The sequence below is a fragment of the Geotrypetes seraphini genome, chromosome 6, assembly GCF_902459505.1.
Source record: "Geotrypetes seraphini chromosome 6, aGeoSer1.1, whole genome shotgun sequence".
Lineage (NCBI taxonomy): Eukaryota > Metazoa > Chordata > Amphibia > Gymnophiona > Dermophiidae > Geotrypetes > Geotrypetes seraphini.
In genome coordinates this window covers 179,063,231-179,088,206 of record NC_047089.1, presented here as the reverse complement: position 1 = coordinate 179,088,206, position 24,976 = coordinate 179,063,231, and the positions used below count along the sequence as shown (strand labels likewise).

The 24,976-nt window shown below is 44.4% G+C and overlaps 1 protein-coding gene across 8 annotated transcripts in view; it reads left to right on the top strand.

Moving 5' to 3' along the window:
- GPAT2 (glycerol-3-phosphate acyltransferase 2, mitochondrial) overlaps positions 1–24,976 on the top strand; it is a 137,465-nt gene that overhangs the window by 74,198 nt on the left and 38,291 nt on the right. For 7 of the 8 annotated variants that reach the window (XM_033947452.1, XM_033947451.1, XM_033947447.1 and 4 more), the window contains 7 exons: positions 2,869–2,968; positions 5,561–5,761; positions 12,703–12,807; positions 13,931–14,016; positions 14,770–14,882; positions 20,784–20,854; positions 21,592–21,853. In XM_033947452.1, coding sequence (XP_033803343.1) covers positions 2,869–2,968; positions 5,561–5,761; positions 12,703–12,807; positions 13,931–14,016; positions 14,770–14,882; positions 20,784–20,854; positions 21,592–21,853 — 938 coding nt within the window. The remainder of the gene's footprint in view (positions 1–2,868; positions 2,969–5,560; positions 5,762–12,702; positions 12,808–13,930; positions 14,017–14,769; positions 14,883–20,783; positions 20,855–21,591; positions 21,854–24,976) is intronic. The other variant, XM_033947450.1, reaches the window with a different exon arrangement.

The following is a 24,976-nucleotide window of genomic DNA, read 5'->3' as shown; positions in this document are numbered from 1 at the left end:
CTGCGTATGCAACCCATGATTTGTCTTGCCTTGGATGAAGCTTTCTCCACTTGATTGGCAGCCTTCATGTCCTCACTGACGATCACCCCTAAGTCTCGCTTTGCTACCGTTCTTGTTAGGATCTCACCATTAAGGGTATAAGTCCTGCATGGATTTTGGCTACCCAGGGTGCATAACTCTTCTACAAGCTTTCCTACCCCAACAAAGACAAAACATCTTGCTTCAATTTTGTACTCGTGTCCTCTCTACAGAACATCTCAGCAAGGCAAATGATGCATCTCATGGGTCATATGGAATCCACAGTTCATGTAATTCCCTTCACTTATCTTCATCTCGGATGAGATTAGTGGAACATGGCATCTCAGTGGTCTCAGGCCACGGATTCCTTATCCCAATGGATCAAAGTCACCTCACCTCTTTGTCAATCTCTTCAGTGGTGGTTGAATCTAGCAAATCTCTCCAGAGGTTTGCTGTTTCACATCGCTCCACATCAGAGAGTATTCAGATGGACGCCTCCATGTATGCATGGGGAACTCACCTGGAAGGCCTCTGGACTCAGAGACTGTGGCCTGCTCGAGATACAACACTTCATATCAACCTGTTAGAATTGCAGACAATTCACAATGCCCTGAAAACATTTTGGGATCATCTTTCCAACCAAGTCCTCTTTGTTCGAAAAGACAATCAAGTAGCCATGTACTACATAAACAAAAAGGGGTGAATGGGCTCTCTTCCTCTATGTCAAGAAGCCAAGGACATTTGGAACTAGGCAATTCCTCAAAACATATTTCTCAAAGCCATATATGTCCAAGGCAAACAGAAAGCCCTAGCCAACAAACTAAGCAGATTTCTTCAGCCGCATGAGTGGACTCTTGGAGGACTCCTCAGATAGACCTGTTTGTGTCTCCCCTCAACCACAGGTTACCTCTCTTCTGTTCCATCATCTAGAACCGGATGCATTTCTTCTGGATTGGTCATTCAAGTTCTTCCAATCCTTCTGATTCTGAAGACATTAGTCAAACTCAAACAATAGCTTCTCGGTGGCCCAGCCAACCTTGGTTTTCTCTTCTACTTCAGCTAAGTGTCAAGGATCCAATTCCATTACAGATCTTTCCATCTCTACTCATTAAGAGTCAAGGTTCTCTTTTACATCCCAATCTGCAATCTCTGCATCTTAACAGCTTGGTACCTCTCAACCTGACTTCAACAGATTATAATCTTTCTGACTCAGTACAAGCCACTATAGCTGCTTCCAGAAAACTTTCTATTCAGCAATGCTATCGACTCAAATGGACAAGCTTCATTTTGTAGTGTAATCTCCATAAACTCAATCCCTCCACATCCCCTCTTTCTTCAGTATTGGACTACCTTCTTCATTTATCCAACTCTGGACTTAGACTATTTTGGTTAGAATTCAACTTGGTGCTATTAGTGCTTACCATGCTCCTTTTAACAATAAACCATTACCCACTCATCCACTTGTTTCCTGATTTATGAAAGGAACTCCAAATCTCCACTAAAACTGCCTCCAGTTATCTGGGATCTCAATGTAGTTCTCACCAGTCTGATGAAGCTACCATTTGAACCATTGGCAACTACTTATCTTAAGTTCATCACTTGGAAAGTGGTCTTCTTGATCTGTGTCACTTCTGCTCGTCGAGTGAGGGAACTACAGGCGCTGGTTTGTGATCCACCATTTACAGTATTTCATCACGATAAGGTGGTTTGTAGAACTCATCCTAAATTCCTTCCTAAAGATGTTGTGGAATTTCACCTCAATAAATCCATTGTGCTACCTGTATTTTTAATTTCCAAAGCCTCATTCTCATCCTAACAGATTGGGTCTATCTGTAACCAAACAAACTATTTCCACATGGTTAGCGACCTGCATTTCCTTTTGCTATGCTCAGGCTAGGCTGCAGCTCAAGGGTTGTGTTACAGCACACAAAGTCCAAGTTATGGCAGCATCATTGGCTTTTATGCGCTCCACTCACATTGAAGACATTTGCAAAGCAGCTTCTTGGTCCTCAAGTCACAAATTTACATCTCACTACTGTCTAGAATCCTATTCCAAATGAGATAGTCATTTCAGCCAAGCAATTTTACAGAATTTATTTTCTTCCTAATGGCCAACTCTCCCACCATCCTGTTAAGTAAGCTAGGGAGTCCCACTTGTGAGAATATGCTGCCTGCTTGTCCAAGGATAAAGCACAGTTACTTACTGTAACAAGTGTTATCCGAGAACAGCAGGCAGATATTCTCACATCCCTTCCACCTCCCCTGGTAGGCTTCTTAGCTTACTTATGGAACTGAAAAACCACGAGCCGACATCGGGCAGGAAGGCACTCGTGCAAACACAGTGTGGTCAATCTCGAAGCTTCTTAAGAAATTAAAGTGAAAGTACTGTACACTTTTAACACTGTCCATACCGGGCTCTGTGGATGATGTCACCCACATGTGAAAATGTCTGCCTGCTGTCCCCAGATAACACCTGTTGTTTGTCACTTTTCTGTTCCTTCTTTAAAAACTTGTGTATCTCTCTCTCTCACTCACACTTCACCTTCTTTTTGCATCCTCTGGTGCCCATCTTTTTTCTCTATCTCACTCTTGAACTCTTTTTTGTTGTTTGGGTATATGTGTGTTAGTTTTGGTTTTTTTTCCTGTTCTATCTTGCTGTCTGGTTCTCGCCACTTGGTATCTGGATTTCTGTTGCTTGCTCTTTTTTTTTTCTTGTATCACTCTGATTCCATCCTTTCTGTGCCTTTTCATACAGTTTTGCTCTGTAGATCTATGTCTCCTTTTAAGGTTGTATTGAAGTGTCTAGCTGGGATTTTCTCTGATACTGTTCTTATGCCCCCTCTTCTGTAGAGCCGTATTAAAGCGTTTTGGAGCCCTGTTCTTTCCTCTCAGAAGAGAATGTTTAGACAATCCAGAATTCTCATTGCTGTCTAAGGCAGTTTTTGCCTCGGTGAGTAGAAATCCTTCTATTTTGATAGCGGACAGACATTTTCCTCCCATTTCCTACTTCCATTTTAGCAAAGGCAGATTACCCTGCTTTATCAAACTCTAGAGCAGGGGTGCCCAATAGGTCGATCGCGATCGACCGGTAGATCGCCAAGACAAAGTGAGTCCATCGCGGAGCCCATCCTGGGCTCCGTGATGGACTCAGTTTGCCTTGGCGATCTACCGAACCGAACAGCCTTCCTCTCTCCGATGTCAATTCTGCCATCGGAGAGGAAATTCTGGCCAGCCAATCGCTGCCTGGCTGGGCCGAAACTTCCTCTCGGATGGCAGAATTGACTTCGGGGATAGGAATGCTGGTCGGCCCGACGCAGGGAAGCAGGGAGAGCTTGGGGCGGCAGTGGCTTTGGGATCTGTTATCCGATGGCGGTGGTGGCAGCGGCTTGGGGGCCTGTTCCCCGATGGCAGCGGCAATGACTTGGGGGAGGGCAGGGAGAAAGAAAGAAAGGGGGCAGGCAGGGAGACAAAAGGAAAGAAGGGAAACAGAAAAAGAGAAAGGGTGCATGAAGAGATAAAAAAAAGAAAGGGAGACAGGGAGAAAGAAAGGACAGGGAGCGAAGAAGAAAAAGTTGGGGGAGGGAATGAGGTCTTGAGGAGAGGAAGCATAAAGGCTGAAAGAAGGGAAGAAAGAAGAAGAAAGTCAAAAGTCAGAAGAAGAAAGTGCAACCAGAGACTCGTGAAATCATCAGACAACAAAGGTAGGAAAAATGATTTTATTTTAAATTTAGTGATCAAAATGTGTCTGAATTTATATCTGCTGTCTATATTTTACACTATGGTCTCCTTTTACTAAACCGCAATAGCGTTTTTAGCGTCGAGAGCAGCGCTGGGCATTCAGTGCAGCTCCCTGCACTAAAAACTGCTATCGTGGTTTAGTAAAAAGGGAGGGGGTATATTTGTCTATTTTTGTATGGTTGTTACTGAGGTGACAGTGCAAAGAGTCATCTGTCTTGACCTCTTTGAAAAAACCCCGGAATAGGAATGATAATTAACATTTTCTATGCCTACAGTGTGCTTTGTGGTTTTTTTTAAATTTTATTGTTGGTAGATCATTTTGACTTGGTCATTTTAAAAGTAGCTCACAAGCCCAAAAAGTGGGCACCCCTGCTCTAGAGCATTCACCAGGTCTTTTTCTGATAAAATGCATTAACACCTCACAACCTTCAGCGCAGTCCTATCTTGTTAATTTGCAGGCTGTGATTGTCTCTGAGCCAATTATTTTACTAGATGCATGTTTCACTAGGCGAAGACACTTCAAACAAATTAAAGCCATGTTTTCAGAAGGGTTTTCCATCCAGTGCTTTAGTGCAGCTCTTAAAACACAGTCCAATAGTAGAAGATTTAGCTCTGCAACACAAAACCTCAAAACTTGTTAGTTGCAAAAAGAAGGCAGCAAAACTCTGCACAAAACTAAATGGATAAACAAAGGAGCATAGAAGACCAGACCTTCAAAACTGAAGCTTTTAATGTCACCAATAGGAAGTCGAACAAGAAAACGGACTCGACATGGCGCGTTTTCGGCTACATAGCCTGCATCAAGAGTCCTCAGGTTGTCCACTCAACAATTAGATAATAAAAATAAGCTGCTTTGGTGGCATAAACCACGGTTAAATAGCACTGCAAAACTAGTCCTCCAAGCCCTCACTTTAATAATTCAGTGCAGCCACACTTGCTCCCTATTCATGCTGATGTAGCAAGGCACACACTGACATTAAAACTTTAGTTTTGAAGGTCTGGTCTTCTCGGCTCCTTTGTTTATCCTTCTATGGGAAACAGGTTCATAACACTGTCTTCTGTTTTAGAGGCAGCTGTTATGGGCTGCCCTGTTATGCAGGGAATTTGTAGGATTATTTGGGTGGAAAATTGTTATGTTCTCATGAACTGGGATTGAATGGCATGAAATGGTAGCTTCTTATGAAAAGGGTGGAACTGACACTGTCCGAAAACCATGAAGGAACTCTGGCTTGAGTGAAGTTCATTCCTCTTATGGTATTCACAGAAAAAAAACAAACATCTATACAAATACTCTAGGCAAAGTACCTCATAAGAGGATAATTTAGTATCACTACCTTTCACATTGGCTTCCTGATTTTAGACTATGTACTAAAGAATTTTTCTCATTTTGTCTTAATAGAAAAAAGCTTAATACTTTTGGCCCTATGCTTTTGATCTTCCACTTTTATATTCTATTCTCCCATCACTCTCCCTCTTCTTCCCCCCATTAATGGCCCTTTTTCTCTTTGCCTTAACTGTTTTTCTTTCTCTGCCTTTATCCTTTTCTAATATCCTCTCTCATCTGTTCTCCTCTATCCTTCTTCCCTTCAGTCTTTGCTTCTCTCTGTCTGTTTTGATTAGATTGTAAGCTTTATTGAGCAGGTATTGTCTCTTACATGTTTAATATACAGTGCTGTGTATGTCTGGCAGTGCTATAGAAATAAGCAGTAGTGGTTCTCTTTTTACTTTCTTCTTCCTCTCATTATGCTCTGTGGCATCCGTGCTCAATCTGCCTCTACCTTACTGTGTCCTGCCTGCTTTACAGTATGTGGAACAGCTGCTGGGTGGGGGCCATCACTTGCTGATTTTCCTGATGAAGCCATTCACTGGAACCTGGCATCTTTCATCCGAGAGCAGGCAGTGCTTGGAACTGGTACTTGATGCATTACAAAATGGAGCTAGTCCTGATGTACTGATAGTACCTGTGGGACTCTCCTATGACTCCGTCCCTGATTGTACCTGTACGGTAGGTGCTAATGCAGTTTTGGTGCCATGTCTGAGGGGAAAGGGATGGTAAGATGGGCATTGTGCAGTTAAATGAATCCAGTCAAAGGTAAGCGATAGAAGCATAGAAACAGAGAAAAATGAAGGCAGATAAAGGCCATGTAGATTGGCCTATCTAGTCTGCCCATACATGCCATCCTCCCTTACAGACTCAATGTACTTGTTCCAAACTGTCTTGAATTCAGATAGTCTTTGTCTCCACCACCTCCACCAGGAGGCCGTTTCAAGTATTCACCATCCCTTTTTGTGAAAAAGTATTTTCTGATGTTATTTCAGAATTTATCCCCTTTCACCTTCAAGCGGTCATTTCAGAACTTCTTCTCAATTGAAAGAGACTCTCCTCATGTGCATTTATGCCATGAAGATATTTAATCATCTCTATCATATCTCCCCTGTCCCACCTTTCCTCCAAAGCATACCTATTGAGATCTTTAAGTCTGTCTCCATATGCCTTATGACAAAGACCACCAACCATTTTAGTAGCCTTCCTCTGGACCAACTCCATCCTGTTTATATCTTTTTGAAGGTGTGGTCTCCAGAATTGTACACAATATTCTACATGAGGTCTCACCATAGTCTTATACAGGGCATAGTCTTATACAGGGCCACTCTGTTTTCCTACTGATGTAACATTTCTTTGGTTTTTGCAACCCAAATGCATGACCTTGGCATTTTTTTAGCATTAAGTCTTAGCTGCCAAATTTCAGACCATTCTTCATTCTGTGAAGCCATAGGGCAAAGGGGAGACACAAGGCAAGGGGGAACAAACCAAGGCCCAGGGGATGATAGCACGGGAGGGGGCTGGTACTCCCCGGGGAAAAGTGGGGAGGTGGGGTGGAGGGGACATGGGGAGGAAGAGAGTTGCGAGGGTAAAGGCGGAGGGCACAGCAGAGGCACCGGGAGCGGGAAAACGGCCCGAGACCCAAGGGAAGGCGGCCCAGGTAAAGGCAGAGGTGGAGGACAAACACCGGGACCTACAGTGCTTATACGCAAATACAAGAAGCCTCATGGCTAAGATGGGTGAACTGGAAGTCATGGCCAAGGGGGAGGACCTGGATATAATAGGAATTACAGAAACCTGGTGGACAGAGGAAAATCAATGGGATGTGGCGCTGCCAGGGTACAAGCTCTACAGGAGGGACAGGACCCACAAGAAGGGGGGAGGCATAGCGCTGTATATACTCGATTGGGATCGATACGGCAACAAAGGCAGAGGAGCTAGAATCGCTATGGGTCAAATTGCCGGGAAAGAAGAGTGCAGACATAAAGCTGGGGCTGTATTATCGCCCGCCTGGTGCGTCAGAAACAATAGGACAAGACTTGGAAGCAGAACTGAGACAGGAATGCAGGACTGGAAGTGTAACAGTGATGGGGGACTTCAACTACCCGGGGATAGACTGGAGTACGGGACATACCAACTCCACAAGGGAAGCAGGATTCGTAGAAGCTGTGAGGGACTGCTTCATGGAGCAACTAGTCAAGGAACCGACGCGAGGGGATGCTACTCTTGACCTCATCCTTAACGGATTATGGGGGCCTGCAAGAGGGGTAGAAGTGGGAGGAACACTAGGCAACAGTGATCACAACGTGATCAGATTCACATTAGAAAGGGGGTCACCCATAGTGGGGAGGACCGCAACGACTGCGCTCAACTTCAGGAAAGGGAACTATGTTGCTATGAGGAAAATGGTGGGGAGGAAGCTCAGGAACGGCTTTAGGATGGAGACTGTAGGGAGCTCCTGGACCCTTCTCAGGGACACACTGCAGGAAGCGCAAAAACTGTACATCCCCAGTTTCAGGAAAGGCCACAAGAACAAGCGGTCAAAAGACCCGGTTTGGATGACACCTGAAGTAAAGAGGGTAATCGGTGACAAGAAAGTGTCCTTCCGGAAATGGAAGAGGGATCCAACGGAGGAAAATCACCAGGAGCACAGGAAATGCCAAAAGGAATGCCACCGAGAGATTAGAAAAGCAAAAGGGAAATACGAGGAGGGGCTGGCCAGGGAGGCGAAAAACTTCAAGGCATTCTTCAGTTACGTAAAGGGGAAGCAACCAGTGAGAGAGGAGGTGGGGCCATTGGACGATGGGGATAGGAAGGGAGTGATTAAGGAGGATAAAGAGGTAGCTGAGAGGTTGAACACGTTCTTCTCGTCGGTCTTCACGAGCGAGGACACGTCCAATATACCGGACTCAGAGGAGCTCATGAGTGGGGAGCAGGCCAAAAGATTGGGGCATATAGAGGTAAGTCGGGAGGATGTCCTCAAGCAGATTGACAGACTGAAAAGCGGCAAATCACCGGGACCAAACGGGATCCACCCAAGGGTTCTAAAGGAACTAAGTCAGGAAATAGCGGGCGCAATCCAGCATGTTTGCAACCTATCCTTGAAAACTGGAGAGGTACCAGAGGACTGGAAACTGGCGAATGTCACACCTATCTTTAAGAAGGGATCGAGAGGTGACCCCGGGAACTACAGGCCGGTGAGCCTGACTTCAGTTATAGGGAAGATGGTGGAAGCAATGATCAAGGACAGCATTTGCGAGCACATCGAGAAAAATGGCCTACTGCGGACAAGCCAGCACGGATTCTGTAAGGGAAGGTCGTGCCTGACAAACCTTCTGTACTTCTTTGAGGGAATAAGCAGTCAGGTGGACAAAGGGGAACCCATAGACATCATTTACCTCGATTTTCAAAAGGCCTTTGACAAGGTGCCACATGAAAGGCTGCTTAGGAAGCTGTGGAACCACGGGGTGGTTCACAGGATGTACACAGATGGATCAAGCACTGGCTGTCAGGTAGACTACAGAGGGTCGGAGTAAAGGGCCAATATTCTGACTGGCGTGGAGTCACGAGCGGTGTGCCGCAGGGATCGGTGCTGGGGCCGCTACTCTTCAACATATTTATCAATGACCTGGAAACGGAGGCAAAGTGTGAGGTTATAAAATTTGCAGACGATACCAAGCTCTGCGCCAGAGTTAGGACCAGGGAGGAGTGTGAGGAACTGCAAAGGGACCTCAATAAGCTGGAGGACTGGGCAAACAAATGGCAAATGCGCTTTAACGTAGATAAATGCAAGGTCATGCACATAGGGAAAAAGAACCCATTGTTCGAGTATAAAATGGGGGGGAGATTGCTGGAAGACACCGGACTTAATAAGAACATAAGCGTTGCCTCTGCCGGGTCAGACCAGGGGTCCATCGTGCCCGGCAGTCCGCTCCCGCGGCGGCCCCCCAGGTCCATGACCTGAAAGTGTTCCCTACCTAACCTAAAATATCCATACCCTATTCGCTCAATGTCCTGTAAGGTAAACCTCTATCTGTACCCTGTTATTCCCTTTGCTTCCAGGAAATCATCCAGTCCCTTTTTGAACCCCAGAATTGTACTCTGTCCTATCACCTCTCCGGGAAGCGCATTCCAGGTGTCCACCACCCTCTGAGTGAAGAAGAACCTCCTTGCATTCGTTATGAATCTGTCTCCTCTCAGTTTTTCTGAATGACCTCTTGTTTTAGTTGTCCCTGCTAGTCTAAAGAATCTGTCCCTCTCCACCTTCTCTATGCCTTTCATGATTTTATAAGTTTCTATCATGTCCCCTCTCAGTCTCCGCTTCTCCAGGGTAAAGAGCCCCAGCCTGTCCAACCGTTCGGCATATGAAAGGTTCTCCATACCCTTTATCATCCTCGTTGCCCTCCTCTGGACCCTCTCGAGTATTGCCATGTCCTTCTTGAGGTATGGCGACCAGTATTGGACGCAGTATTCCAGATGTGGGCGCACCATTGCTCGATACAGTGGCAGGATAACTTCTTTTGTTCTGGTAGTGATACCTTTTTTGATAATGCCCAACATTCTGTTCGCTTTTTTTGAGGCCGCTGCACATTGTGCCGCCTGCTTCATTGTGTTATCCACCAATACCCCCAGATCTTTTTCTTGGCTGCTTCCCCCGAGTACCCTCCCTCCCATCGTATAGCTGTACATGGAGTTCCCCTTCCCTATGTGCAATACCTTACATTTCTCCACATTGAAGCTCATCTGCCATTTTTTTGCCCAGAGAGACTTGGGTGTGCTAGTGGATCCATCCATGAAACCATCCGCACAGTGTGCAGCAGCCTCGAAGAAAGACAACAGGATACTGGGCATCATCAAGAGGGGCATATCAACCAGGATGCGGGAAGTCATCATGCCGCTGTATCGAGTGATGGTGCGCCCACATCTGGAATACTGCGTTCAATATTGGTCGCCGCACCTCAAGAAGGACATGGCAGTTCTTGAGAGAGTCCAAAGGAGGGCAACGAAACTGGTAAGAGGGCTGGAAAACTGCCCATATGCTGAGAGGCTGGATAAACTGGGGCTCTTCTCTCTGGAAAAGAGGAGGCTCAGGGGGGATATGATAGAGACCTTCAAAATACTTAGGGGCATAGAGAGGGTGGACAAGGACAGGTTCTTCAGACTAAAAGGGACGACAGGTACGAGGGGGCACTCAGAGAAACTGAAGGGAGATAGGTTCAAATCAAATGCAAGGAAGTTTTTCTTCACCCAAAGGGTCGTGGACAAATGGAATGCGCTCCCGGAGGAAGTGATCCGGCAGAGTACAGTACAGGGATTCAAACAGGGATTGGACAGATTCCTGAGGGAAAAGGGGATCGTGGGGTACTGAGGGAGGTGCTGGGGTGTTGCATAAGTATAGACAGCTCACCAGGTCGTGCAGGTGCAAGGCCGGAGGGTTAGGACATTGATGGGAAGATAGGACTTCGATGAGAAACCTAGGGGGCAAGGGGGCCCCTTCTGATGATTAAGGCAGGTCATGACCTGTTGGGCCGCCGCGGGAGCGGACTGCTGGGCGGGATGGACCTCTGGTCTGACCCGGCAGAGGCACTGCTTATGTTCTTATGTTCAAGTTTTGCTAGGTCCTTCCTAATGTTCAACACACCATTAAGGGTCTCTATTCTTATTGCAGATTTTGGTATCATCTGAAAAGAGGCAATATCGCTTATAAAAATGTTAAAAAGAACAGGCCCAAGACCTGAACCTTGAGGCACACTACTGGTAACATCCCTTTCCTCAGAGTGATCTCCATTGACTACTTTCACTCAACCAGTTCCTGACCCAGTCTGTCTCTTTGGGACCCATACTGAGTCATTCAGTTTATTTATTAGATGCCTGTGTGGAATACTGTCAAAGGCTTTATGAAAATCTAAATACACCACATCTAGCACTCTCTCCCCCTCTATCCAATTCAATTCTCTGGTCATCTAGTCAAAGAAATTGATCAGATTTGTCTGACAGGATCAGCCTCTAGTGAATCCATGTTGCCTCAGGTCCTAAAATCCACTAGATTCCACTATTCTCTGTTTTGAAAGTGTTTCCATTAATTTACTTACCACAGAAGTCAGACTTAATGGGCTTGTAGTTCCCTACCTCTTTCTTACTTCTACTTTTGTGTAGAGGGACCGCATGTACCCTTTTCCAGTCCTCTGGTACCACTCCCGACTCTAAAGAAGCATTGAGTTTAAGTTTGTTTAGGTCTTGATATACCACTTTTATGTGCAAATCGGTTTACGTTTTATACAAAGTATTAAAAAAATATAAAATAGAGGGGAACAAAATCACAATAACAGACAACAAGATCACAATAACAGACAACAAGATACGTAAGGGCAAATGGGGAGGATGCATTGCTTAAAAGAAAAGAAAGGGTAGGTGAAATACAAAAGGAATAAAGGGGATCTTTAATTCTAGGCCTAATGTCTGAGGATTTTGAATAAGGAGAACTACAGTAGGTGTAGATTTCAAAAGTATCTCTGAAAAGAAATGTTTTGCGATTAGATTTAAAGTTGTTGAGGTTCTTTTTTTGTCTCAGGGTCAGTGGTAGGGCATTCCACAATGTGGGTGCGGTATCTGAAAAGGTCAGCCAGCAGAGCTGATAGAACTTCCCTCTTAAGTTCCTTCAGTACCCTTGGATGTACACTAACAGGCTCCTTTGCTTTATCCACCTTTATCTAGCTCCTCACAAATACAATCCGTTGAAAATCATTCAGGATCTACCATACCTCCATCCTTATTTGTGTTTGTCTTCTATGGTCCTGCTCCCAGTGCTTCAGGTTCCCTGTAATAACTCCACAGCTTTGTCTTATCCCAGAAATGATACATCTAGCAGTGCTATAGAAATGATTTAAGTAGTAGTAGTAAATGATTGGATAATTTCCTGAAGGACACGGGGGTTGAGGGATACAGATAGAGGTAGAGATAAGGCTAAGGGGATTAAAAGGACTTAGACGCCAGTCACCTTACAGGTCATGGACCTGATGGGCCACCGCGGGAGCGGACTGCTGGGTGCGATGGACCTCTGGTCTGACCCAGCGGAGGCAACTTCTTATGTTCTTATGTATAGGTTTTATATCTCTGTGCTAGTCCACATTTTCATCTTTTTGTTTAGGTTACAGCATTTATGTGTCTTAAGTTTCCCAATCCTAGGAGTAAAAACTTGGAATGGCCTTACAGAAATGACCAGAACTGAACATTGCCACATCATCTTCCGAAGAAAACTGAAAACCCATTTGTTCGACAATTAATCTCCTTTACCCTCTCCTCCTACCTCTACTCCCCCTTCTTTTCTCTTCCCTCCCCTTCCTCGCCCTCCTCTCCCCTCTTGCCTCTCTTTAAAGTCACCTTGAGCCTGTATAGGTATGAGCGACGCACAAATAGAAGATTAGATTAGATTAGAGGCGATTAGTATTGTACTCCTGTGCTGTTTGTTTCGGGTTTGTTTTTCGTTATCTAGTCCTATACTACCCAGTTCTACAGGTAAAAAGCTTTGCACTTCTCTGCCCGAGCTAGCCAATCTCTGTGTCTGTGAAATTGTAATGATAGAATGTAATGTTGAGTTTGAGTTGTGTGTTGTGTTTGAACAGCGCTTCTCTACCTCTGTTGGCACCATACTCCTCACTATTCTTCGGATGCTGATATGGCAGTTTGGATGTGTTCGGATAGACTTTGCACAGCCATTTTCTCTCAAGGTAATTCCTGATAATTTGATCAGTCATTATGCTTAATGTGTGGTGGGTGGATACAAATTATTTTAAATAAATGATTGCCCTTATGTGTCCGAGTACACAGAGAGCAATGTATTAGTCCTGCAATGAAGATTAAGGTCATTACTGAAGAAAAGGTGCTGAGTAGCAGCATATTTAAACATTGAGTATCTCTATAATGCTATTTCTACCAACTACTTAGCTATTTTGTTTTCCCTATGTTTATAGGAATTTCTTTTTTTAATATGTGTTTTGGGGTGTTAAATGGAGAGATGATGTAAGTGGGAGATCATAGCATGGACTGATCCTGGCATAAAAACTGATTTAAATTACAAAGACTATCATAGATTATTGAAAACTTGTTTCCAGTCGTCTTTTCACCACACTACTGTGTTTCTCCGAAAATAAGACCTACCTTGAAAATAAGCCCTAGCAGGATTTTCGGGGTAGGTCTTAATATAAGCCCTAGTCCCGGGATTTGCCGGCAGTTTCCCTTCCCTCCCTCCCATCCCTTGTGCAGCAGAACCCTTGAGAGAGCACACCTTCCCCCCACCGAGCATCTGCATCTGCCATGCAGCTGAATCCCATCCTTCCCTCCCTCCCATCGGAACCCGGCTGCGAGCCCTAATTACCTCCATAAGTAGCATATGTCCGGCAGCACTCTTAACAGGCTGCTTCGGCCTTGTATGCCTGTGAACTCTGCCGAGTTACTGATAATGTCATCAGTAACACGGCAGAGTTCACACAGCAGATTAGTTCTACATAGTTCTTCAATGTTTTTCTGAGTTGCCTTTGTGCCTGTTTATCACTTGTTAATATTTTGCAGAGCAAATCAGTTCATGAATTACTTATGTTGTTGGGGATTCTCCCCCATACCCCCTTGTCATGGATTAGATATGTTGCTTGGCTTTGGGACTTAACTGGAAATGTTTACTGGTTCTTAGGCTAAGGGGGTGGAGCATGTGCTCAGAAAAGTTGTGGATTTCTGTAACTCCCAGATTGCCAGTTGGGATTGAACACCTAGCGTATTGGATCCTCCAGAGACTAATAGAGAGAAGATTTTCGAAGGTATAAACCTAATCTTCCATTCTGAATTTTCTTGTTTCAGGAGTACATCACAAATGATGCTGTATTGAATTTCTCCACAAGAATTTCTCCAGAGGAGCTGTTGATGCCTGTTATCTTAGGAAAAAGGTAACAACCTCTACTGCCAGTAGTGAAGGGTTCTGAGAGAGATGAGAAGTGGAGAGGAGTAAGTGGTTGGACTTGACATAGATTAGGGGAAGCAAGTGGATGGAAAGAGATGCCTAAAAAAGGGATGTGATAGAAGAGATTGCCATGGTCATTTTGACTAGAGCTGGTGTGGGCAGGAGTAACTAAGGATCGCTGCTGTTTTGACTGGTACTCTAGACTACCAGAGTTTGTAAGATAGACCCGGTGGGAGGGGGGGGCTATTGACAAATGGTCAATTTTGTTCAGGGTGGGGGAGACAGATTGGAGCTGCTTTTATTTTGGGTGGGAGAGGAAGCGGGGATGGCTTTTATTCAGGCAGAGGAGGAGTTTTGATTTCAGCAAAAACTCACCAGCATTTTCATCAAAAACTAAAACTAGACCAGATTTCAATTTTGGGCCAGTATCGAAGATGAAACTGAAATTCAGTTGGCCTCTAATTAAAAGTGACAATTGTTTCCACTGTATAGATTAAATTTAGGACAGCTTTTTTGCTGGCCTAAATTTATTCATGTGACTATATTGCTAATATCTGAATATCACTGCTTTTTGTAGACAGAGGCAGCATCCCTACCCTCTGCCCTAGCACTATACAGAAGTTGGGATTAAATGGAGAAACATACAATTTTGAGAATTGTCCGATATGATGTAAGTGTCTTGTTCTTGCTACTTTGGTGAAACTGAGATTATCATTTTTTTTCTTCTTACCCACCCCAGGTCATACTTTCCTAATGCAGAGAGAGAATGGGAACCCAAGCCTGAGTTGTGTGAGAAGCTACATGATCAGGAGAAAGGTGTCATAGAGAGGCTGAGTCTACATACTCTGAGTGGTAAAAACATAAGCCTGAAGTATTTTTGGGTGATGGTCTTTGTGAATATTTTGTCATTTGTTCACTGCCTTTATTCAGCCATATGTGGTGATTTTTTTTTCTTAAGGTCTGCAACAAGAAATGTCCCCAAAATAGCCAGTTTTGAAAGAGGCACTAATCGGATATTCTAGTGCAATATGTCTAGTGGTCCTGAACAATAGGGTCTTGTATCTGAACCAGCAAGTTGCTTGCAGAAAACTCTGTCAATTTTATATTTATATTTATATTTTATATATTTTATATTTTATATACAGAAAGCTTTATTTTGTTTCTATGTACTTTAAATGATTCTTGTATCCTTTAAAATACTTAATAAAAACTATTGAACTTAAAGAACGAAAAAAAAAAAAAAAAAAAAAAAAAAAAAAAGAAAACTCTGTCAATCGTGTTTTCAACTCCACCTCCCTCCTAGGGAACTGTTCCTGCCCCCTTAGTTGCTCAGAGATGTTTTTGATCTACTTTTTTTTTTTTTGGGGGGGGGTACTTTTTCTCAGTATTGGTTTGGAGACTCAGTGTCCAGAGATTTCCATTTGTTGGTACCTCTGCCTGGAAGAAGACTCAGACTCATGCCGCGGAAGTCTGCTGTTAGCAGGATTAGCCCCTCAGTGTCACTTGGGTAGTAAGCCTACTGGTATTTTTTATAGCTCAGAGGCCATCCCTTTCATAGCTGCTTGCATTCCTGATTTAGTCAGGAGCTTGAGCGCAGACTGTTTGGACGCCCTCTCGGTTTGTCTGAGATTAACAGTGGGCTGGCTGTATGGTCCTTCCCTATCCCTTCATGATGTTCTCCAGGGGTTGAGGCTCAGTCCAACCTTAGTCCAACTGGCAGTTCGAAGACCAGTTTCATTCAGCAAATCTTTGAGACAGATCTGCTTTTTTTTTTTTCCAGCTGAATTCCTATGCTGAGGCAGGTAGGCAGGCACATGGCACAGTGAGTAAGGCTATTATAGCCTATGGGGAAAATCAGGGGGTTTGATTTTGAAGGTTTCTGCAACCAAAGCCTAGGCCCCCCTCCTCTAAAACCCATTCTTTGTATTTTTTTTGCTAATCAGGGAGGTCTCCACGTCATTTTTGGCGCGATTTTCCTGGTGGTGGCCATCTTGGATTTTAAATGATCTTTTTTTCTAAAGCTTCTATCTACCTCAAATCCCTTCGTTTTTGCTTAAAATTGACAAGGATGGATCCCCTCAGGCCATCTTATACTGAAACTTAGCAAATAAAATTAATAATTACTGGTTTGTTGCCTTGAGAATGAATGTGACTGTTGGGCAGACTGGATTGCAATGGATGGTCAGCAGTGGAGTGTCCATGTCCTATGTGTAGCGGTGCTTGTGGGGGAATGGCGCGAACCCCAGGTTCAACTGCTTTCGAGTCTTCCAGGGCTGGGGAACCGCAGGAGGTGCATTTCCAGGGGAAGAGATCCTTTCCAGAGCCCTCCGAAGGTGTATTGCCCAAGAGCAGTGCTGATGTGCTATGGAGGAGGTAAAGCCCTTCCGAGCTCCAGTTTCAATAGTCTTGGACTTTTTGCAAGAGGGACTTCAGAAGGGCCTGTCAATTCACTGAAAATGCAGATAACAGGCCTTTCCTAATTCCAAGCACGATGGGACAGAGGATCCCTGGCCTCTTACCCAGATGTCACCTAGTTCATTAAAAAGGCTCTTTAGTTACACCCTCCGGTTTGCCTCCCTTTTCCTTGCTTCACAGTCTCAACAGATCTCTGTATGAGCCCTTGTGAATACTTCCCTTCTGGATATTACCATCAGGACAGTATTCTTGGTGGTGATTACGTCAGCAAGACAATTCTATGAGTTGCAAGCTTTTTCCTGCTATTCTCCAAGATTATGGAAGCAGGAATCTCCTTACCCACAGTTCCGCCCTTCTTACCGAAGGTTGTCTCTGCCTTCTGCGTCAATCAGGAAGTACGTCTGTCTGCTTTCTCTCCCCATGGGGTCAAAGAGAACAGAACATTGCATTTGCTGGATGGCGAGCATGCTCTCCTCCGGTATCTCAAAGTTACCAATGAATTTTGTGTATCGGATCATCTCTTTGTCCTGACTAGTCATGCAAAGAGTGGGAGGTCGACTTCTAAAGCCTCGATTTTTCAGATGGATCAAGATGGCCAATTTCTCTGTGTATGTGGGCTGTGGTAAGCAGCCATTGATTGCATTGCAGGCTCGCTTCACCAGAGGAGTTGCTACCTCTTGGGCAGAGATTAAGGCTGTCCTGCTCGAGGAAGTCTGTAGAGCGGCTACATGGTCTACCCTCCATACCTTCTTAGCGGCCGCTGCGCACTGTGCCGATGGCTTCATTGTCTTGTCCACTATTACCCCCAAGTTCTTTTCTTGGGTACTCTCACCCATTAACAGCCCTCCCATCGTATAGCTGTACTTCGGGTTTCTGTTTCCTACATGCAAGATTTTACATTTCTCCACATTGAACTTCATCTGCCATCTCGTCGCCCACTCTCCTAGCCTGTTCAGGTCCCTTTGTAAATCTTCGCAGTCCTCTTTAGTCCTAACTCCACTAAATAGTTTGGTGTCGTCTGCAAATTTTATTACTTCGCACTTCATCCCTGTTTCTAGATCATTTATAAATACATTGAACAGCAGTGGTCTGAGTACCAACCCCTGCGGAACACCACTCGTGACCCTCCTCCAGTCCGAGTAGTGGCCCTTCACTCCTACCCTTTGCTTTCTACCCCCCAACCAATTTTTGATCCATCTATGTACGTCTCTTTCCACCCCTTCAGTTTCCGTAGCAGGCGTTCATGGGGTACCTTGTCAAAGGCTTTTTGGAAATCTAAGTATACGATGTCTATGTGGTCCCCTTTGTCCATCCGTTTGTTAATTCCTTCAAAGAAATGCAATAAGTTCGTTAGGCATGATCTTCCCTTGCAGAAGCCACATTGGCTTGTTTTCATAAGTTTATTCCTTTCTAGATGCTCATCAATGCTCTCTTTTCCCCGGAACCGAAGTCAAACTTACCAGTCTGTAGTTCCCCGGGTCACCCCTCGATCCTTTTTTAAAGATGGGCATAACATTAGCTATCTTCCAATCCTCCGGGATCACGCCTGTTTTCAGGGATAGATTACAAACCTTCTGTAGTAGTTCCGCTATTTCCTCCTTTAGTTCTTTCAATACCCTAGGGTGGATTCTGTCCGGGCCCGGAGATTTGTCAGTTTTTAATCTATCTATCTGCTTGTGTACGTCTTCAAGGCTTACCTCCATGGATGTTAAATTTTCTGCTTGATCTCCTTTGAAGATTTTTTCAGGTTCCGGCACGTAGGATGTGTCCTCTTTTGTAAATACTGACGAGAAGAACATGTTTAGTCTATCCGCCACTTCTTTTTCCTCCTTCACCACTCCTTTCCTATCTCCGTCCCACCTCCTCCCTTGCCGTTTGCCTCCCTTTAACATATCTGAAGAACGGTCTGAAATTTCGTGCTTCCCTGGCTAGCCTCTCTTCATATTCTCTTTATGCTCTTCTAACCACGAGGTGGCATTCTTTTTGATGCTTCCTGTGCTCTTTCCAGTTCTCCTCGGTTTTGTCCTTTTTCCATTTCCGGAATGAATTCTTCTTATCTCCTATTGCTTTCTTCACTTCTTTAGTTATCCACGCCGGGTCTTTTGTTCGGCTCTTTTTGCACACTTTTCTAAATCTGGGGATATACAGATTTTGTGCCTCGCTCACCATGTCCTTGAATAAAGACCAGGCTTGCTCTACAGTCTGCAGTTTCTTTGAGCTGTTCCTAAGTTTCTTCCTTACCATTACTCTCATTACTTCGTAGTTTCCTTTCTTGAAGTTAAAAGTTGTCGCTGTGGTTCTCTTTCCCTTCGATATTCCTACTTCAACTTTGAACTTGATCATATTGTGATCGCTGTTTCCCAACGGTCCCACTACTTCCACTTCCTTTGCAGGTCCTCTTAGTCCATTAAGGATTAGATCCAGAGTGGCATTCCCTCTCGTCGATTCTCTGATAAGCTGCTCCATGAAGCAATCCTGTATAGCCTCCAGGAATCTGGTCTCCCTAGCGCATTGTGAGTTTCCAAGACTCCAGTCTATCCCGGGATAGTTGAAGTCTCCCATAACAATCGTGTTATCGCTTTTGCATTCTCGCTTCATCTCAGCTTTCATTTCTTCATTGTTTGCTTCGGTTTGCCCAGGTGGACGATAGTACAGGCCCATTTTATCTCGGGCCCTTTCCTTCCTGGTATTTTAACCCATAGTGATTTCTATTTGTTGGTCGTCGCTGCTGTGTCCACTCTGGTCGAGTGTATGTTTTCTTTTATGTATAGGGCTATTCCTCCTCCTTTCTGACCTGACCTGTCTTCGCGATAGAGTGCTATGTCCCATTTGTTTTCTTCATTCCACCATGTTTCAGAGACCTCAATGATGTCTAGGTTCTCTTTATTGGCCATGACTTCTAATTCTCCCATTTTATTCCATAGGCTCCTTGCGTTAGTATCTTTTTGTTCTGACCATGGAGGTTGGAGTCTAAAGCCTCGATTTCCAGATGGATTAAAATGGCCATTTCCTCTGCATATGTGGTAAGCAGTCATTGATCACATTGAAAGAGTACTCCACTAGAACAGTTGCTACTTCAGGGGGGGAGACTCAGGTGATTTCACCCAATGAAATCTGTAGAGCAGCTACTTGGTCTACAACTCATTCCTTTGCCAGGTTCTATAGGTTGGACATAGCAGCCAGGAAAGATGCCACTTTTGATTCCTCTGTTTTAAGGCAGGCTCAGTGGGTCTACCCTAGACTCCGGGGACGGATTTGGTACTTCCCTAGTGTTCAGGACTACTAGGCATAAGAACATAAGAATTCCCTTACTGGGACAGACCAAAGGTCCATCAAGCCTAGTATCCTGTTTCCAATAGTGGCCAACCCAAGTACCTAACTAGATTACAAGTAGTAAAACAGATTTTATGCTTCTTATCCTAGGAATAAGCAGTGGATTTCCCTAAGCCATCTTAATAATGGCCTATGGACATTTCTTTTAGGAAATTATCCAAACCTTTTTAAAAACCTGCTAAGCTAACTGATTTCACCACATTCTCCAGCAACAAATTCCAGAATTTAATTACATGTTATATGAAGAAATGTTTTCTCTATGCTGAAGTGCCCTAGCCACTTTAGCCTTTCCTCACAGGGAAGTCGAACCATCCCTTTTATCATTTTCTTCACCCTTCTCTGTACCTTTTCTAATTCCACTTATCTTTTTTAGAAACTGCAACCAGAATTGCATACTGTGTGCAATTCTGTTCACTGTATCTCAAAAAAGTTGTAGTGGAATTATAAAAGGTACAAAGAAGGGTGAAGAAAATGATAAAAAGGGATGGTTCGACTTCCCTATGAGGAAAGGCTAAAGCGGTTAGGGCTCTTCAGCTTGGGGAAGAGATGGCTCAGGGATGATATGATAGAGTTCTATAAAATACTGAGTGGAGTAGAAAGGGTAGATATGAATTACTTGTTTACTCTTTCCAAAAATACTAGGAATAAGGGGCATGCGATGAAACTACTAAGTAGTAGATTTAAAACAAACCGTAGAAACTATTTCTTCACACAATGTGTAGTTAAACTCTGGAATTCATTGCAAGAGAATGTGGTGAAATCAGTTAGCTTAAGATTATCGAGGTAAGAACCTAATCTTTCTTAATGGCATAGGTGTACTTAAGTGCCATCATAGGATTAGTGCTAAGCGTGCCCCACTGTGGCATCTTTAAGGTTCCATGGTATAGTATTGCCCCAAAATGTCAATGGTGAAGGGGAGATAAGAGATTAATGGTGTCAAAGGGAGAAGTGAGAACTTAGAGCTAGTGGTAGATTGTTCACCTTTATTTGTGTTGCCTTTTGCAGGGGGTGTTTCCTGCTCTGCATTGATGACTGTGAGTATTGTATCAGCTCTCTTGCTGCACAAACACAGAGAGGTGAGCAGGGATGGACTTCACTTCTGGGTGTGATGAGAGGTGGTGACAGGAAATTGCCATTATGGAATTCTAGTGTAATTGCAGATATAGAATTTGTGCTTAGTATTCTATAGTTATTCTATAACTTTTGTGCACTATTTTGCACTCTAAGCATAAAATTTGGTGTGCAAGATTATAAAATGAGAGGGTAAGGGTCTGTCTCTTTGATGGTTTCCCTGTTTACTTAGTGCAGGGGTGTCCAATGTCGGTCCTCGAGGGCCGCAGTCCAGTCGGATTTTCAGGATTTCCCCAATGAATATACATGAGGTCTATTTGCATGCACTGCTTTCATTGTATGCTAATAGATCTCATGCATATTCATTGGGGAAATCCTGAAAACCCGACTGGATTGCGGCCCTCGAGGACCGACATTGGACACCCCTGACTTAGTGTAATGAATGCTTTACAAATTTTTATATGCAAGTGCAATTAATTTTTTTCCCCAGAGAGCTTATTTTAATCAATGGAGACTGTATATCTTGCCAAGGGTAACAAATGAGTGTCAATGACACAAAGACAGATTGTTAGAAAATTGTGGATTACATAAAAATTGTGCATCAGGCAAATACGTACATTAACAGTAAACAAGATAACATCTCCCAATCTCAAAACAACTCCCATCTCACCCTGGTGCTCAGAGGGTTTGTTCCCCCCCAAAAAAACCTCTTTTATGCTCAGATACTGTCTTTAATTCCCAGGGAGTCTTCCTTTCCCAACTGATTAAAGACTTCTCTTGGTTATGTGAGGAAATTATCTTCCGGAATTTTGATGTGGGCTTTTCAGGAAGGCGGATAGATTTGGTCAAGCATGCCCTCCATATCCTACAACACTGTATAAAGCTGTATCATCTCAACTTTGGTGACATTTACATCATTCTGAGGAATGAGGAATCTGCATTCATCACATTAAGCCAACATAGCACCAGTTTGCTACCTGTCTTCATACAGGAAGCAATAGGAGGTAAGTAACCATAAGTGAAAGGGGAAGAGCATGCAGGCTATAAAATCATTTAGAAATGACAGAGTGCCAGATTCTCAAAACTTTGCGTTAAAAACTGATGGGCCGCTGTCAAAGCCATTATTGTAGTGATTTTAAAAAGGTGAGTCATTCTCAAAAAGCACACATTCAAATGAGGTTGGCGGAGAGTAGCGAAGGTTTGCTAAATTTACATGAGATGACTTGCTGGTGATGGTGATCAGCACATGCACAGAATACACCATGAAAGAGGCGTAAATGTGCACATGTGCCGGGAAAAGTAATACCGTAAGTGGCATGTCATAAGAACATAAGCAGTGCCTCTGCCGGGTCAGACCACAGGTCCATCCTGCCCAGCAGTCCGGTGGCCCAAAAACAGGTCAAGACTTGTCTGAATCATCAGAAGGGGCTCCCTTGCCACCTTGGTTTCTCATTTAAGTCCTGCCTTCCTATCGAAGTCCTAGCCCTCCGGTCTTGCACATGCACGACCAGGTTGGTTTATACTCATTACCTGGTTAACTTCCTATACTTGTGTTACATCCCAGCTCCTCCCTCAGTATCCCACGATCCCTTTATCCCTCAGGAATCCATCCAACCCCTGTTTGAATCCTTGTACCGTACTCTGCCTGATCACTTCCTCCGGTAGCGCATTCCAAGTGTCCACGACCCTTTGGGTGAAAAAAAACTTCCTTGCATTTGTTTTGAACCTGTCTCCCTTCAGTTTCTCAGAATGCCCCCTCGTATTTGCTGTCCCCTTCAGTCTGAAGAATCTGTCCCTATCCACCCTCTCTATGCCCCTCATGATCTTGAAGGTCTCTATCATATCTCCCCTGAGCCTCCTTTTCTCCAGAGAGAAGAGCCCCAGCCTATCCAGCCTCTCGGCATATGAGCAGTGTTCCAGCCCTCTTACCATTTTCGTTGCTCTCCTTTGGACTCTCTCAAGTACCGCCATGTCCTTCTTGAGGTGCGGCGACCAATACTGAACGCAGTATTCCAGATGTGGACGCACCATCACTCGATACAATGGCATGATGACTTCCCGTGTTCTGGTTGCTATGCCCTTCTTTATGATGCCCAGCATCCTGTTGGCTTTATTCGAGGCTGCTGCGCACTGTGCAGATGGCTTCAGTGATGCATCCACCAGCATACCCAAGTCTCTCTCGAGTCTGTCAATCATAGGCATGCCACAGCTACTGGATGAAGGGAAGGGAGAGGAGATGCAACGTCAGCTGTCAACAAATGCGCATAAGACATGCCTTTTCTCCCCCCAATGTAAATTTTGTTGTTTGTTTTGAATGTCAAATGTTATCATGAACCACAGCCAGAAACACATAAGACACGGCTATAATACACACATTCAAGAAGTGTGCTTTTGTCTACCACCCCCCCAAAAAAAAAAAAGACTATAATTTATGTGAATCATGTAGTTTTTATTTTTTCATGAGCCACAGTCAAAACACACGCCACAGATACACTTTTCACATTACTGGCATCCCCAGACCAGTTACTGATTTTTGGTTGCCAAAAGCCAACGCCGCTCTTAGAGAATCACTCAGCAATGTTGAAGAATCCACCAGAGTGCACATTTAAATATTGATAAGCCCATTTGCATGGTAGAATCTGAGACTGCTAGGAAGCTCAGAAAAGACCATGGTAAGCCATTTTGATAAACCGCCACTAAAATGCATGTACGCTAAACTGGCTGGAACTGGTTTAACGACCGTGTTAAAGGCAACCTTAAGTTTTGAGAATCATGCCCAGAGAGAAGCCTCAGAAAGGAAGAAGGAAGTTTTGAGAGTTTTTACAAGTACTATTCCTGTGCAAACAGCATACGATTCATTATGGATAGGTTGTGTATCCCAACGCACAAGTTGTAGAAAATATCAGTCATTTTCTCAGCTCTGCCTCCTTGTCTCCCTGGGCAGTACCCTCTCTCTTCAGTTTGAACTTCTACAAGTGTATTGCGAAGGTTCTTTTCCTCTGCTGTACATTAAATTTGTTATTTTGGGTTATTAATCTAATCGTTTTCGAGGCTCCCCTAAGAAGTTCCCAGTAGTCCTGAGACAGCTCTTCCTGGAAGAAGAGTTAGATGTTTGGGTCTGAACCAGGAGGACTACACTTTTAAAAGAACACCTTCTTGGCTGGCCTGCTCTAACACTTGGAGCTCAGGAATAGGTTCTAACTGACATCTTATGCTGAGGCAGGCAGGCATCGCAGGGCTCAGTGAGTAAGGCTATTATAGCCTATGGAGAAAATTGTGGCAGGGGAGGGGTATCTCACCAAAACTCATTTTTGAAGGTTTCTACAGTCAGAGCCTAGGTCCTCCCTCTCTAAAATCCCTTTCCCTGCATGTTTTTTTACTTTTCAGGAAGTCACCATCGGCTGTTTTTGGCACGATTTTAGTGGCGGTGGCCCTCTTGAATTTTAAAGAATCTTTTTCTGAAGCCTCCATCTGCCTCAAAACCCCTTTAATTTTACTCAAAATCAACAGGGATGGACTCCTCAGGCCTTCTTACCCATATATCATACCAAGTTTGCTCTGGATGGCCAACCGGGGAATGTCCATGTCCCAAGTGCGACGGAGTGTGCAGGGGAGGGCAGGATCCTTTGGTCAGCCTCCTCCAAGTCCTCCAGGGCTGGGGACCCACAGGAGGTGCGTTTCAAGAGCAAGATTCCCTTTCAGGCCCCTCCAAAATATGTTTGGTTAAGTGTAGTTGTGTGGGGGCCATGGAACCCAGGATGATTGCCAGGAGGTCCCTGCTGGGGTCTTCAAGACCCCCACTACAAGGCTTCACTCCAGATTTTGTGAGCCTTATGTGGAATGCCTATTTTAATTGCCGAGTGTTCTCAGAGTCTGTTTGCAGCACACTAGTGATGGTGGCGCAAGGGAATTCTGCTCAAAATTTGCCTCGACCAGACGAGAACACAGACCTGAACCAGAAGGTTCAGTCTGTTATAGACTGGGGGATAGAAATCCGATTTCATGCAACTTTTGTCATAGGATGAAGTTTCTCTGACAGAGTCCATTTCTTTACATGAGAACGGCAGTCAAGATGTGGTTGTAGCCCTAGATCAGGGGGAAGACCCCACAGTGCGCTAACTGCTCAA